Raw genomic sequence first — 15,121 nt, 5'->3', positions numbered from 1 at the left:
CCCCCCCCCCCGTGATCCTGTAGCCTACAGACCCGGGAACAGAAGCAGTAATGGATGAACAAGGCTCACAGTCCCTTCCGTACCAACAAGATGGACTCCTTCAATCAAGGCGGCGAACCAAACTCCTCTCATCTCCATTAGAGAGCAAACACCTGCTCTATACTCCCATCTCACAATTAGCAGCGAAGCTAACGAGCAGCCACGGCTGGATACCTGAACACCAATCTCAATAACGCACACGCTCGTCAACGTGCACAGACAGTGGGCAGCTTTCTTTCCCTCTCTACTCGTCTCTCGGCTATAATCTCTGTTCTCTCTGTCCGACGCTCTGAGAAAGCAGTTTGTTCATGTTTTTGTCAGTTTTTTTTTTTTTTTCGCCTCTCAAGGCAAACTCGTTGTCGGCGATGACTGCGCGCGACGTTCCCCTCGGTCTCCGAACAGAGGGAGAGAGGATCGGCAGGTGTTGCTGCCGTTTATTTTGCACTAATCACACTTATGCTGACCACCAGGGGCCTGTTGGTGAAAACATTGCCCGATTTCCCTAATCAATGGAAGTCCCTCAAAGCCTGCCTGGCACATAAATGCTGCTGTTTTTACGGATAGGCCGCAGATGTTGCTTCATTATTCCGGTTCTTTCTTTTTTGGGTCTGCCAGACGGGGGGGTGGGTTGCACATACTCACAGTACTGTAAGTAAATCCCAATTTGCTCATTCAATGTACGCATACACACAGAAGTGAAACGTTGAGTAGATCTGCATGCACAAACTCCCTCACATCAAATATTAATCTGTAATTAATCTAGCAATTTAGTTCAATGAGCTAAATTGCAAATCACAACCAAATCCTTAGACACCCACACAAACCCTCAGGTGTGTGTATTGACACAAACTCACGCAATGCAGACATACTGTGATGTGGCCACAGCCATGTGCACAATCACATACCAATACATATTTTAGTGACTTACTACAAGCCTGGGGGAATTTAATCAAATCAAAATGTCAAAAAAAAATTGACAAGTATGTTGCAGTGGATTCCTGTGCAGACACATCAGGCCTGTCTGTAAGTTATAGGAACCATCTGGTTGGAGGGTAAGTATGTCAACACCGTCAGCAGCTCTCATCAACATATACTTGATTTTGATGACAGTTTTTGACAATCATGCAAATATCAAATCCTGCTGGCATCAAAATAATTAATAGCAATGGAGGGTCTCTACATGCACAAATACTGAAGTTTCAACGTCCCTTTGAGTTGTAAAGAGTTGTATATATAAATAAAACATATGTACTGTAACTTCTAAATCCTCTCATTACTTGAAATACTGAAGTACATTTTGAGATGATATTTGGTAAATTTGGATGTCTGAGGTGTTTTCTTAGAAACCTCAAATGTAACCTTGGTATAATGTACAACATGATTTAAATGATCTATATAGTACTGTTCTGTAACCAGATTCTACAAACTATCCTTCCAGGCAACCCATGCCTAGTTACCCATGTTCATCTATTTTTATAATCAAATACAGAAAGGGTTAGCACCCAAATCATGCTGGGAAGGTGCATTGACAAGACTTGACACATGACAAGGGATAAGGAGCTGTTGGTCTAATTGGGATGTAGGTAAAAAGGACTCAAACCAGTGAAATGTAACCCTTTTAATTTGACTTTAAACCAATGTTACGTCCATGTTTATTCTACATGATACTCAATGTGGTTTTAATATTGTGTTTAAAGGTGAAAGTTCACATGGCTGGCCCAAAAGGAATATGGATTTTGCAATAGTAGCAGCACAACAAATACGATATGCAATTGTCAACACCATCAACACAGTCACTATGGGGGAGGGGTGAGGCTTTGATGACATGACGAGAAGGTGAAGGAGGTTGGGGTCAAAGACAGAATCCAAATACCTGTACGTAAAACCGGCACGAGCGTTCTCGTTTCTGCAGCTGCAAAACCCCGGGAACAATGTAAGAGTTAGTAAAAGGTCAAAACCACAAACACGTTTTAGTACCTTGCAAAGAGAGGGGGGGGGGGGGGTAATACAGCACCTACAACTCAAGCTAATTAAGTGTTTTCCATTTTACATAAACTGTACAAAAACTGCCTGTACATTAATTATGCCCTCTCTTGGAAAACATCACAAAAACCTCGTCTTAATTAGCACCAAAATGAGGCACACTGCCCTAGTGGGGATTGGACAGCAAGACATAGTTGCTCTTTCAAGTGGAGTTTCAAGGTTACCAGATGGTCCTCTGGGTACGAGGAAGAAAGAGGAAGTGAGGAGAACTATTTAACCTGGAAACCTCTGTCACAGCGTTTGGAGGGCTAAAGCTAAAAAGAGTTTGGCATTAGCATACTAGGGTCTGACATTAGCAGGTCAATCCAGAGAACAAGAGCACCAACTGACTAATTGTAACTATTATGAATTCAAACATTGTCTTGAATTCCAGAAGTGGCTTGGATAAGAGCTAGCTCTAACAACAACGGTCTACACTGATGTAGCTTAGTGGTTAGCTTCGATGCAGTGCGAATGGCCCTTACGATCTGTATTGGGTGCCTCTTGCTCCACATCAGAGCCCCATCCCACTGGAAGAGCTCCCGTTAGCGCCTCCATGCCAGCTCCCCTTTGATCATGAAAGTGTCTCGGATCTTGCCGTCTGCAAACTCGATCTGCTCTTTGTCTGGCCAACGGAGAGCATTGTGCTTCGCTATCAAAAGAATCTTTAATAAGCTTAGGTCCTAGCAGATTGTGTGGGAAAGATTGAACTCCAAGGTAAACACCGGCGAGTAGGAGCCAATGAGAGTGTATGGGCAGCTACTGTATGGTAAGGGAATTAAAAGGACTGCAACTATCGAGGGTCACTTTGACTCATTTGGAAATAATTATTCTCCAGTTAACGTTACATTTCTTATTAGTTATTGTGTTTATAAGACCTCTGAGATGATGCTCTGACAAAAGGAAAAAAAAAACTTTTAAAAGGTAATCAAGTTTTGTAACTTCTTCATCCATTTCATAGCTTTTAGCTGAAAGGTTTCTTAATTTTTTCTCCTCGAGTGATTGTTTCCGGGAGATTTTCCTTGTCTTCTTTGAGGGTTTAGGTTGGTTGAAGAGCAGTTCTATGGGTGTATGTAAAGCCCTCTGTGACATTGCTTGTAAAAAGGGCTTTACAAATACATTTAGATTTGATAGTACTGCATCTGGTAGAAAGCACCTATAGAACAATCATCATCCAATGAAGGTTGAAGGTAAATGTTTGAAGGCATATTTTTGAATGATAGTCAGCTATTAGCACTACATTCTGTCCGTCTTTATGTTGGCTCTAATAGACTGACATGACAAGTGCTTCATTCTGTGAAAGGTTCTTTGAAACCTATGTATATTTTTAAAATATATATAAACTAAAGCAAAGTTCAAAAAGTGCAAATGTGTGTCCGGCTGCCTTTCATTCCTGCTGGCTGTCTCCTCCATTGGAGGGAACTGGCACTAAAATCTCAATGGGGACATCTGTGTGCAGCAATGAAATAAAAGTTGTGTGTGTGTGTGTGTGGGGGGGGGGGGGACGATTTGAGAACAGGTGTTCCTGTTCCACTACAAGTGAAGCCGCTCAACAAATTAACGGCTGACATTTAAAATTTTACTGATGTTTGCTTTCCCGTTGGTTTGCAGACAGAATGTATTATTTTTGCTTAACTTGCCTAGGTGCCCCAAGGTGTTCCCAACTGTGAATTTGGTGTAATTACATTACTTTGGAGGGATAATAAAAGAATAAAACTCTGCACTCTGGAACTTTAGATACAGCTCTCTTGCAGGACAGTTTCCTTTGCCGTTAGTGATGAAGCTGCATTGCATGAGAAGGTGCTATTGAAAATCCTGGCATATCCACAAGACTTGTATTTTATCTGTGCCCTCTGAGGCACCCTTTTCAGTAGCCGTGCTGGTATTTCTTTTTTTTTTTCCTTTTCATTTTTAACACTAGGAGGTGAGGCCCTGTTCTCACACCTTGTGTCAGGTGGGTTGTTTTCGAGAGTGCGAGGCATCGCTACATGGGATATTATTCTGGATGACAGTGGTGGGCCGAAGCGTGCATCATTAAAACAAAACCTGCTGTTCAGGTTTGACTGGTTTGAAGTCGTTTTGGCAGGCCTCAGCCAGTGAAACACCAAAAAGAAAGAGGGGTGCACATGCTGAGAAACATGTCTTTGGCACTTAATCAATTCGATAAAATGTCTTCCCTTTTCAATGTGTAGCCCCTATCACAGATCTGGTCTATGCAGATAGGCAAGCAATAACTTGGTTACCTTGAGCATTAACCTCAACATTTCTGATTTGTCAAGGTCTGTCACAGACCTACACACACTCCAAAAAGGCAAGGGAGGAAAGCCATCGGTCATCAGATTTAGGACAAAACCATTATTTTCCCCGGGCATCTGGTGACACCTACTTTGTTTAGGCTGCGGGCAGCGCTATCTTTGCCTCCAGGGGTGAGATTTCTCAGCTGCACGTCCAGTAAATCCACCAGCTGACCCATGGCTTTGACGGTGTAGGTGATATCCCCCGCCTGGAGTGGACTTTTGGTTTGCTCTGCCAGTTCCCTGGCTATGACAGCGGCAGTCTCTCCAGCTCTCAGCTGGGAACAAGAAAAGAAAACAAAAGAGACGAGGGAAAATGGGGATTGTTTTCACATACGCACACACACAGCACTTTACAGTACATCTGGGATCAATATCTACCAATTAAATATGGTAGCAACAGACACAATCTACATAAGAAACAATACAGTTCAAGGGCACAAATAGAACCAAATAAACCCCTAACATATCCATGCCTATATGTATACATGTTACAAATATAATATTAAATGGATGTTGTTCAGCTTGTACATTTTGTGAGTTCACCACCATTTTTTATTAGAACTATAGTTGGGGCGATATTCAATTGACTGGAAGTGCCTGGCTGTATCAGAAAGCAATTATGAAGTCAGCCATGAAATAATACTAATTCCCCATAGGAGCTTATCACTCGTGTGAAGCTAAAAGGTGGTAGCTTCGACGGGAGAACATGTCACGCAGAATATGAAGCCAGAGTAGAATCTCATTTTGCCTGATGTTTGTAATCTCATGTGAGATTACGTGACCATTTCTTGGACTTTCAGAGAGAGCTCTGTCGCAACACAAAAACATCAGAGATTTTTCAATTGTTCTTCAGTTGCCTTGAGACAAACATACAATAAGTTGATTAATGAGTGTGTGTACAGTATTCTCTCTCTCTCTCTCTCTCTCTCTCTCTCTCTCTCTCTCTCTCTCTCTCTCACTCTCTCTCTCTCTCTCTCTCTCTCTCTCTCTCTCTCTCTCTCTCTCTCTCTCTCTCTCTCTCTATGTCTATCCCAAAGGGATTGCTTTTACACTGCATGCAATGGTGAGAGGGGCAGAGTTTCTTTATATCGCAAGATCGAACCACTTCCTGTTTGCCTCTTGTGAGGTATACCACTACCTATTTATGTGCTGGGAGAGGAAGAAGAAAGAAAAAAAACAAACAAGAAAAAACATTTTAATTAAGCCTCTCCTCCAGCTACGGAATACTCTGTTTGTTTGCTAATGAGCGTCTCCATTAGCCCACAAACCGATGCTTTGTAGTTTGCAAGTCTCTATCTCTTGGCTTTTAAATTGCAATGTATATCTCTTGCATGCAGGAGCCTAATGATGTAGAAGAGAACCCATTTTAAATGGCTATTTGTTGGCAGCTTTTCATTAGATTTTTTTATTATTTTCAATGGCTTTTAATATAAAAGCGCACACTCAATAGTTCTGTTGCCTTTGCTGCCTGGCTGTTGAACTGAATGGGCCTTATCTATTTATTGAGGAAGAGCCCATTTCATTCACCTGGAGGGTGCTTTAATTGTTTAGTTTTCTTTTAGTGCAGAATTATGTTCTTGGACCAGTTCCGTTGAAGGGCAGGAATGCGATAAACACTAACACTAACTAACACTAACACTATACCTAAAATCTACTTGAAAGAAATGTTACAACAAGCTTCAGTTGGGTGTCTCAGAAAATCCTCTTACCCTTTTCCAATACCAAGGATAAGGCAGTGACAACAGACCAAACAGCTGCCTTCCTTTGCTTGAAGCACACAGTGTTCTTTTCAGTGTTGGGTGAACACCGAAAGGACAGGTAGGGAGTTATTTTTCTGAACTGACACTGCTGAAGCCTCAACATAACTCATAGCTGCAGATGTGTCAACAGGATTCCCTTGCAATGCCCTTTTCATTCCAGTACAGTATTTTGGGATGACTTAATTACAATGGGTGCTTCTTTCAGGGTGTAAATTGGGGTGTGGTGAGATGGTGGTCCACCCATGACCTCTTGTGCTTGATTAATAGATGCATTAGGAGGACGATGCCAGCGTCCACCACAGAGAAGCCTTTCTCGATTTACTTGGCCATCACTAGCAATCATTGCCTCTCAGTTTATTAGCAGAACCAATTACACAGACTTAATTGGGCTTTCTTCGAGAAATCTAATCCCTGTGTGTAAGTGCGTGCGGGTGTGCGTGCCTCTAAAAGCTCTCCCCTCTCACTTTGCCGACGTCTTTAAATGTCCCTGTAAACGAGAAGAGCGAGCGAGAGAAAGAGAGAGAGAGTGAGAGAAAGTGAGATCTGTCAATGTTTTTCCACTCCTCAGACTCTCTTTCTCTCTCTCTCTCTCTCTCTCTCTCTCTCTCTCTCTCTCTCTCTCTCTCTCTGTCTCTCTCTCTCTCTCTCGCTGTGTCTTGCGGTTAATGAGAGGAGCCATGTATAGTGGCGAGGAGAGGGAGCGCCAGACGGAATTCTGGGACGGCTGACAGGTTGATCTTCATTTACATTCCCCATCTCCACGGCGACAAAGGGAGCTGACAGGAACATCACTCATGTCTAATTTGCCTAATAAAGATTAATAACACTTTCGTTAAAAATGAATCCACGGTCTTTTCGTCAGTCCCACAATGATAAATTATTATTTATGATTAATCCGCACAGAGACAAGAAATGCTTTGAGTTTGGAGTTTGGCTTGTTTGTTCAGGCGGCACGCTAGTATAATACATCAGCATCAGTCGCAATGAGTTCTGAGAACTCGTAAGGGTACACTGCATGTGGTGAAGCCGGGTCAAGCATGACACTAAGGCTGCTCCTCGTTAACCCGTGTCCTAATTGAAAGTCTAGGCCTTCCCCTTCAGAGGACTTGAATACTGCATGCATTCAAAGACCCCGACACACACGCTCACGCAGTGTGCGTTGCTGTGTACCTGCATTGCATGCCAGTTCTGCCACCATCCCCAGCTCCTCCATACTGTCTTCTGTATCATCACTACAATATGTTGTTCATGGTCTGTGAAGCCTTTTGACTGTGCTTGTTAAAAGGTAGACATTTCATTTGATTTCCGGTCCACCGGGGGGATTTATATCCGATGCTCTGGCCTTGTTAGTGATATGCTACAAGGCAGAGGGTTTGTCCTTAGATAGAACCACACGGCCAAACAGAAACCTATTTCCATTGCAATGAATGGTTAAATCAATATGTGATTGTCGTGACTGAACTGAAGAAAAGCTTGGAGAGTTAACCAAAATCGCAACAAAATGGCACTCGGCTGTAGTTAATACCCCCCCCCCAAAAAACAAAAGGCCATTGGGGATTTTTACCGTGCATATTTCCCGAATACCCAAGCTTTTCTAAAACAAACTGCACCAAATACTTCCCTAAGCTCAAACCACCCTACAACCCCCCCCCCCCCCCCCCCAGCCCCTCGCCGACCCTCCACTCTTTCCATTTCGTCCATTCTCTATCTGTCTCTCACTGTTGTTTTATTTTCTCCTTCCTTTGACACACTTGTTCTCTTGATGTATATCCACAAACTGCCGTTTGGTTAATGGGCTAGGCCTTGTGCTGTGGAGAGGCTTCTAAGTGTTATTGCCTCCACGCCTCGGGGTGGCGGGAGTTTCACAGGCGGCGCTCCGACGTTCCCTGTAATTCATAAACAGCGTGTGAGCCGCTACGACTGCGCGCCGCTAACCACGCTCTCCGTCCGGACTGGCGCAATCTCAATTTAAACACCGGGTGGCCGGGGGCTTGCGCTCGGAATGCTGCTCTGTTAAACGGTAATAATGCACCCTTCGGGTTTAAGCTCAAATACGCAAGAAGGGAAATACATGGCTTGAATAAGCTTCGAAAAATGCTCTAGGCCCCTGTGTCGTTGTTGCGGCTACTACAATGGAAATCAGTCTAGAGCGGATGTCTTGTGAAGCAGTCCTTGAGGATGGAGTACCTTTAGCCAGACTTGATTGTGCGCTTCAGAAGGAAATGAGTACCAGGGTAAAGAACAACTAAGTAGACCATGAAGAACAGCTTACTTTCATAATAGCATATATATCTCTTACATTTAGTCATTTAGCAGACACTCTTATCCAGAGCGACTTACAGTAAGTACAGGCACCCTCCCCCGAGGCAAGTAGGGTGAAGTGCCTTGCCCAAGGACACAAAGTCATGTGGCTCGGCCGGGAATCAAACTGGCAACCTTCAGATTGCTAGAGCGATACCCTAACCGCTCAGCCACCTGACTCCCTCCCTCTCTTTCCAATAAAATAAAATTGGAACGTTTTTGACCAGAAAACCATGCCTTCGAGGTGGTCCATCTGAACAAGAGGGATGTGGATGTGGTGGGGAGTGGCGGGTCCTTACCTTCTGGCTGATGTGGTTCACCCAGGGGGAGGTGCAGTTGCTGAGGTCTGGCCCCTGGGGGTCCCAATAGCCGTCGGGGCCCATGCAGGTATACAGGGCCACACCTGGGAGAGACAGAGAGGAACAAACAGCGTGTTTTACATTGGGCTATAGACGCTCCAGGACGTGCAGCAGGTGCCCAGCGGTGTGGAGTGGGCTCCATCGCTACTGCAGGAACACAGCAAAGTGTGGGCTCTGTTTTTTGTCTGTCCAGATGTCCTGATTGGTTGTCAGTTCTCCCTGTTCAAGCCACAGCACGTGATCTTGTTGATGTTGCAGTGTGTCCCACAGGGAGAACGGCTCCAAACGCAGCACCAGGTCCAACGGCATACGTACTTTAAATCTCAGAAGCATGCTAATGAAGATTTAAGATGGATAAAAACGATGAGTGTAAATGAATGGTTTTATCAGTAAATGGAATCCAGAGAGGTGATTGTGAGTGAAGACAGTTTGAGCGCGTGCAGAGACAGCTCAGGCAGAGTGTGTGTGTGTGTGTGTGTGTATTATAATTAAGTGTGTGAGTAATACAACAGAGTGGGTTGAGTTTCTGTGACAGCTGAACTCCTGGAGAAAAGACACCGAACTGGGTTCCAATTAAGTCTGATATCCTCGAGTTCATTACGAAAGGTCAATTAGTGCAGCCTTAGGGAGACCACCAAAGCTGAAGATGATGTGAGGCGACGTGTGTGTGTGTGTGTTTTAAGTGTGCGTGTGTGTGTGTTTGTGCCTCTCTTTTGGGCCACAAAGGGACTCAAAATAAGGCCAGTTGAAATCAGGTTGCCTATATCCAAATGAGTCCTCTGACGGATCAAATTTAACCTCACCACAGCTAAATGACTCCTTTAAATCCTGAATGCTGGGTTGACAGTCAATGTCAGCGGTTTGACATTGGAAGGACTAAGCATTCGTATACCGAGTTAGCAAGTTAGCGTGCTGAGGCCCTCCTGAAATGGCTTCTTCTTTATAAACTCATCAGCGACTCCATTAAAGGAACATGTCGGTGTTGAGACGCCCTTGTCTTGGGGAGACGAGAGAGACAGCTAACATTAACCGATATAAAACCTTGACTGACATATCATTTCCTCCCCAGTCCTCCTTGAACTGCCTGACGCTTGATGGATTTATCAGATGGGGCTCGACCTGAGAAGGGGAAAGACGAGTGCGAAGGAGAATTGGAGAGAGCGCGAGAGAGAAGAGCAGGAGATGAAGAGAGAGAGAGAGAGAGAGAGAGCGAGAGAGTTAGAAAGAGAGATAGAGATAGCGAGCGAGCGAGCGAGATGGAAGGATTCGAGGAACTTTCAAAGGGAGACTGAGGAAACTTGTAAAGTCGTCCTCCGCTCGGCAAAGTCGTCTGAAGTGCGACGGCTTTGAAAAACGTGGAGCGTGAGGGGGGCTGAATGGGGGGGAAGGTTGGGGGGGGGGGAGCGGCGGGGGGGTAGTGTGTGTAGTTTGTGTGTGTCCCCCCCTATCTTTCGCGGGGTCTCAGTGGGGCTTCGATGTCGCCTATTAATGAAGAGCTGAGCCAAGAGGCCGGGCCCACCCTTGACAAACTGCCGCAGCTGACGCCATCTCAGGCACCTCGTTCCCCAACTACAAACACATCGCTTCGGTCTAGGAGGCCCTTTCCTTGTGGAAATACGCTGGTACCTTTAGCTTTGCTCAGTTTAGTTGTTGAATCTGAAACCGCACGCGTGTGTCTACCGCGTTCTACCTTTATTTGCCATTTCACTTCAGATATACTGGCTGTTGTTTTAAACGTGTTGTTGCTTATTCCTTTTGTCGGGACCAGATGAAGTGGGGGAAAGTGTGTGCTTGTCCTTGAAAACACACACACACGTGTTCCAACACTTATCCATTAAGATAATTGGTTTCCAGGAGAGTGGCGATGGCGGCTCGTTCCCACGGGCCAGGCGAGGTAGCTGGCTATCTTTAACTGCCTTCCCCTGCGTGGCACACCAGGCTAGAAGCAAATGAAATTGCATATCCAACTGCAGACTGAGGAAGCCTGTCGTGCACTTTACAACACCATACTTTACTGTACTTTACATCCAATCAGCTGTTGGCTCATAATAATACGGAAGCCAGCGCACAGAACTGAGGGGAGGGGCGACTCAATGACCCATAGAGGGAAAATGCTGCAGATGACTAATTATTGTTTTGTATTGATTATTATCTGGTGACGTGAGGATCCACGAAACGTTATTAGTCATTCTGAAACGCAGACAGCTATGTCCTTTTAAAACCTGTAAAAAAAAGGTTTTGAAAAACCTGTCAAATACAGGTCATAATATGAGGATGACGTCATCTTATTATGAACTGTATCGCAGAACCATACCTATGGTTCCGGGTGGGCAGGGCTGTTTGGCCACCAGTCCTTGGCGTGTCTTTGGCCAGTTGATGTCGGACATCACAATGGGGTTGCAGTACTCCATGCCGATGTTGGGCAGTTTGGAGGACGGGGACGATCTGGTGTTGACCTCCAGGACGCTGCCCTCTTCTGGCGCCTGGGGAGACAGGGTGGTCGTGGAGGTGGTCTGCGGCCGCTGGGCAACCGGCGTCGTCATGGACGACCTGATGGTTTTTGTCGAGGAGGAGGAGGCTGAGGTGGTTGTGGTTGTCGTGGAGACGGTGCTGGGTCGCGTAGTGGTCCGCGTGGTGGTGGTGTCCATGAACACCATGACGGACGAGGAAGAATCTGGAAACAAAAGAGAGAGGAGAGGGAGGGAGAGAGACAAAGAGAGAGAGGGGAGGAGGAAAAGAGAGTAAGTGGACCAATTATCACAAAAATAAAAGCAGTTTTTCCCCTCCAGTTGAGTGAGAAAGAAAAGGTGCATTCTGAATCGAAGACGGATGGAGATCCACGACAAAAAAAACAACCCTGCAAGGTATTTTTTCCACCGTCACAGTTCATTTGTGTCTCAGAAGCAAATTCATTTCAGGCCTGATGGATGAGAAAAAACTGTCCTCGTAGGGAGGGGGGGGGGGGGTCCATTGTCCTATCCCCCTGGTGTGGGTTTAAGAGGAGATAGTTCAAACTGGATCAATTGGAGTTGGCAGGTGTGGCGTGGACGTGCTTGCTCCCTCCCATGGCTAGGCTAACGCACACGGGCATCCGTTTCCTGCTGTGGTGTGCAGCTCGGACACTGAGGGCTTCTTTTGTGGCGAGCACTTTTGAACAAGTCGGTAACAACACGGGTGCTTGCGTGCCATTCTGTTGGGGGGGCCTGGTGTCTGGTGTTTTGTGTCGGCCTCCTAGTGAGGGGTGCATTCGGATGGACAGGCGGGGGCGCTAACTCGGCGCGTCGTTGGCTTGAGACGCTCGACTATAATGGAAGAATCGTGCGTGTTCATCCCACACCGCCGCATCAGAGACGCTTGTTTTCACGTCCGGGTGCGCACAACCACACACGCACGCGCACACAGACACACGACCTCATCCTCCCAAGCCTTTATGTGACCAACATCATCAATCATTCCATCTGCCATACCCCCCCCCCCCCTTTCCCTTCTCCCTCTCACAGCCTCCCTCAGTGTCACTGATTGGAAAATAAGAGTCTGAAATGAATTCAGAAACCAGTGTTTTATGAACGTGTGGTCTGGGTTTAGCTGCTGAAGGGGCATAGGGCAGGGGGATAAGGTCAGGCTTTACAACACTACCAGTGGTTGAGATGTGTGTGTGTGTGTGTGGGGGGGGGGGGGGTAGGATTAGCGCAGTAGACGGATCAATGCCAAAGCACCCATATGTCACGGTGGCGTTCTAACAATCCACCTCAATCTCACAGTTCCTGCTATTGTCTTTGCTATTGGGGACACCAGCAAACAGGAAGCACACTAGGACCCTGGGGGATCCCCCCCTCCCCGGGGATGGCCTATCCCTTCCTTACAACGGAGCTACAATCTACTGGAAATGTAATTTCATACGTGCCGCCCCTCTCCCATCATGCGCAGATATAATACAACTGACAAACATGATCAATGGCACTGATCTTTAGATAACAACAGGAATTAAATCAGGCCACTTGGCGTAGGTGTGAGGCTTGCTCTTCAACAATGTAAACGAATCACCAGGAGCGTTGCACATGGGAGGCAAACAGTACGATACAAAGGACACATCTTCGCCATATATTGCCAGGTATATAACAATTGTACACACATAATGTGCAGGCCACTGTAGAAGCAAATCCTCCAACAAGTACATTTCACTGACTTCTAAACATGCAAACAGTCATCCCCCCCCCCCCCCCCCCCCGCCAGCAATGAAAGTGATTGCTAGTTTATTAAAGCCACCATTTCCGTGGTAACTCCAGAGACTGATAAAGTAGTTGTTGTTGTTGCTGTGTCAACAAGTAGTGTGTGGAGGTGTTTGAAAGATCCCTCGGTATCTGGGTCCACCGCCGTGGAGAGACACTCCATCAAGAACGCATCTCCTTGTGGCATTAGCCAGGCTCTTATTTCATCACAATGGCAGCAAAGGCAACATAGACTTGTTTTCTTTCTGCCACAGCCAATTCTTGCGATGTCAAATTACGGACGTCTCCTCACAGAAGCACATAAAAGTACACATTGCAGGAACATGTAACTATATTAGTGGCCGCACACACATTTATGGCCCTTCCTCGTCTGAGCACGTCTGTGCCACATTGTATATTGAACATCTCCCAGACACATGAACGGGTATTGAACGGCTCCACTGGGCTGAAAATATATTCCCATCGCCATTGGCAACGACGGTACAAAGCCGGAAAAAACTGCTTACAAATTAACCATAATATGAACCACCACTTTCAACAGTCCCAATGGCCACAAAATCATCACATGCTACAGTATAACAGAAATATCACCAAGGACATCATTTGTATTTCGATTTATTCATGAACGTTTATTTATTCATTTATTGCTCATGGGAGCCCTGCATATCTTGCCTATCTTGCTTGGCACAGGATAGGAAGGTAGTCTAAATGTAATTTCTCGGAGATGAACCACATGAGTTTGGTGGATGAGGTGCATGTGTAGACCATAAGTGTAGAACGAGACCAGGATGGAAATCATTTCATGGAAATGGGCTTCTCTGTTGAGGCCAATGGGGTCACATTGCAGGATCGGAGATAAGCAATGGTTAACAAGGTGAGCAGAGCGGCCAATTAGGATAAGGGAATGACAGATGTGGTTGAGAGCGTCAATATGGCTCCCATTCTGAATGGGTGAGCTTAAGGTGCCGTTTGTGTAGTAGCTCTCATGTTTGATAAAATGATATATTTTATGAAATATTATACATCATTTCCTTAACTAGGCTTTTACTGCCTCCCTACAAAATGACAAGAGTCTTATAGGAATTCACTTGCCAAACCAAACCAAAACATAAAGTATGCGGGACACCAACAAATATGTCCTGATCCATGAAGTTTTATTTTTGCATAAAAATGCTGAGTCAAAATGTGTTGCTGAACTATTCTCTATTGCTCTGAGATTAGCATAGGACGACTGAGAGGAGTGCAGAGTCCTTGAGCTAGCCTGTGTTTTTTGCATGAGGTGTTTAAGAAGAGACAAGGAGGTCAGGAGACATTTCTGTTTTGGGAAAACACAAGCTTCACAGACAACACAAGGACGCGTAGCTTTGCTAGGTCAATTGCTTATTCTGTCTAGGGGCAACCACCTCCAGTGGGGTTCAAGTTCACTGGCTCCATGAAGATGACCTTCGTATGCTAGGAGTTGTCCCTAATCCTGCAGGCTCCAGGAAGTACAGAAATATTTAGCATGGGAAGGGTTTTTTTTTGGGGGGGAGGGAACATAACCCCCAGTGAAGAGAGGCTTGAGTGACCTCTTCTTCCTGCCTTGTTGCTTTAGTGTTCTCATTTCAGGCCTCAGTAAGTCAGTTAAACCTCAAAATGGTGTGAATCCACCGTGCCAAGGGTGCTCTTCGGAGGAGCAAAACATAATGAGAGCTGACTCCAAGGAAGGTTGTGGTGAATTCAAGATGGCCACCCTCACCAACAATTAGTGTTGGAAAGAAGCAAGGGTTGGAAAGTCAATAAAGAATCACCGTTCTACCATCATATTTTCATCATTCTCCTTTCCAACAATATCACATCTGGCAATATTTCCATGTCATAAAAAATATATATAAAGAATGATTATATCCCATATGCCACAAATAAATAATCTAGAACCCCAAACCCAATCAATTCCAACAAGTTAAAACACCATGCTTGTAATGATCTCTTCCACTCTTATGTTCATTAATAATGGATGTATTTCAAATCCGTCTCTGAATAAACAACCACCTCTATCGTCATGTACGGTGACAAGACATTTTCTACCTCATGAATTGCCCGTCTCTTGCATTTCATCAAACAACAAGCACAAA

At 45.3% G+C, this 15,121-nt stretch overlaps 1 protein-coding gene across 4 annotated transcripts in view; it reads right to left on the bottom strand.

Moving 5' to 3' along the window:
- The window catches only part of LOC146222201 (adhesion G protein-coupled receptor L3), a 175,958-nt gene that overhangs the window by 43,816 nt on the left and 117,021 nt on the right, over positions 1-15,121 (bottom strand). For 3 of the 4 annotated variants that reach the window (XM_084691470.1, XM_084691469.1, XM_084691471.1), the window contains 3 exons: positions 11,093-11,452; positions 8,719-8,822; positions 4,448-4,633 (listed from right to left, as the gene is read on the bottom strand). In XM_084691470.1, coding sequence (XP_084547596.1) covers positions 4,448-4,633; positions 8,719-8,822; positions 11,093-11,452 — 650 coding nt within the window. Of the gene's footprint in view, positions 1-1,912; positions 1,952-4,447; positions 4,634-8,718; positions 8,823-11,092; positions 11,453-15,121 lie in introns of all 4 variants that reach the window. The other variant, XM_084691472.1, reaches the window with a different exon arrangement.

Source organism: Hypomesus nipponensis, chromosome 25 (assembly GCF_054491055.1).
Source record: "Hypomesus nipponensis isolate SF chromosome 25, ASM5449105v1, whole genome shotgun sequence".
NCBI lineage: Eukaryota > Metazoa > Chordata > Actinopteri > Osmeriformes > Osmeridae > Hypomesus > Hypomesus nipponensis.
The sequence above is the reverse complement of the archived record's forward strand: the minus strand, read 5'-3'. Positions and strand labels throughout refer to the sequence as shown.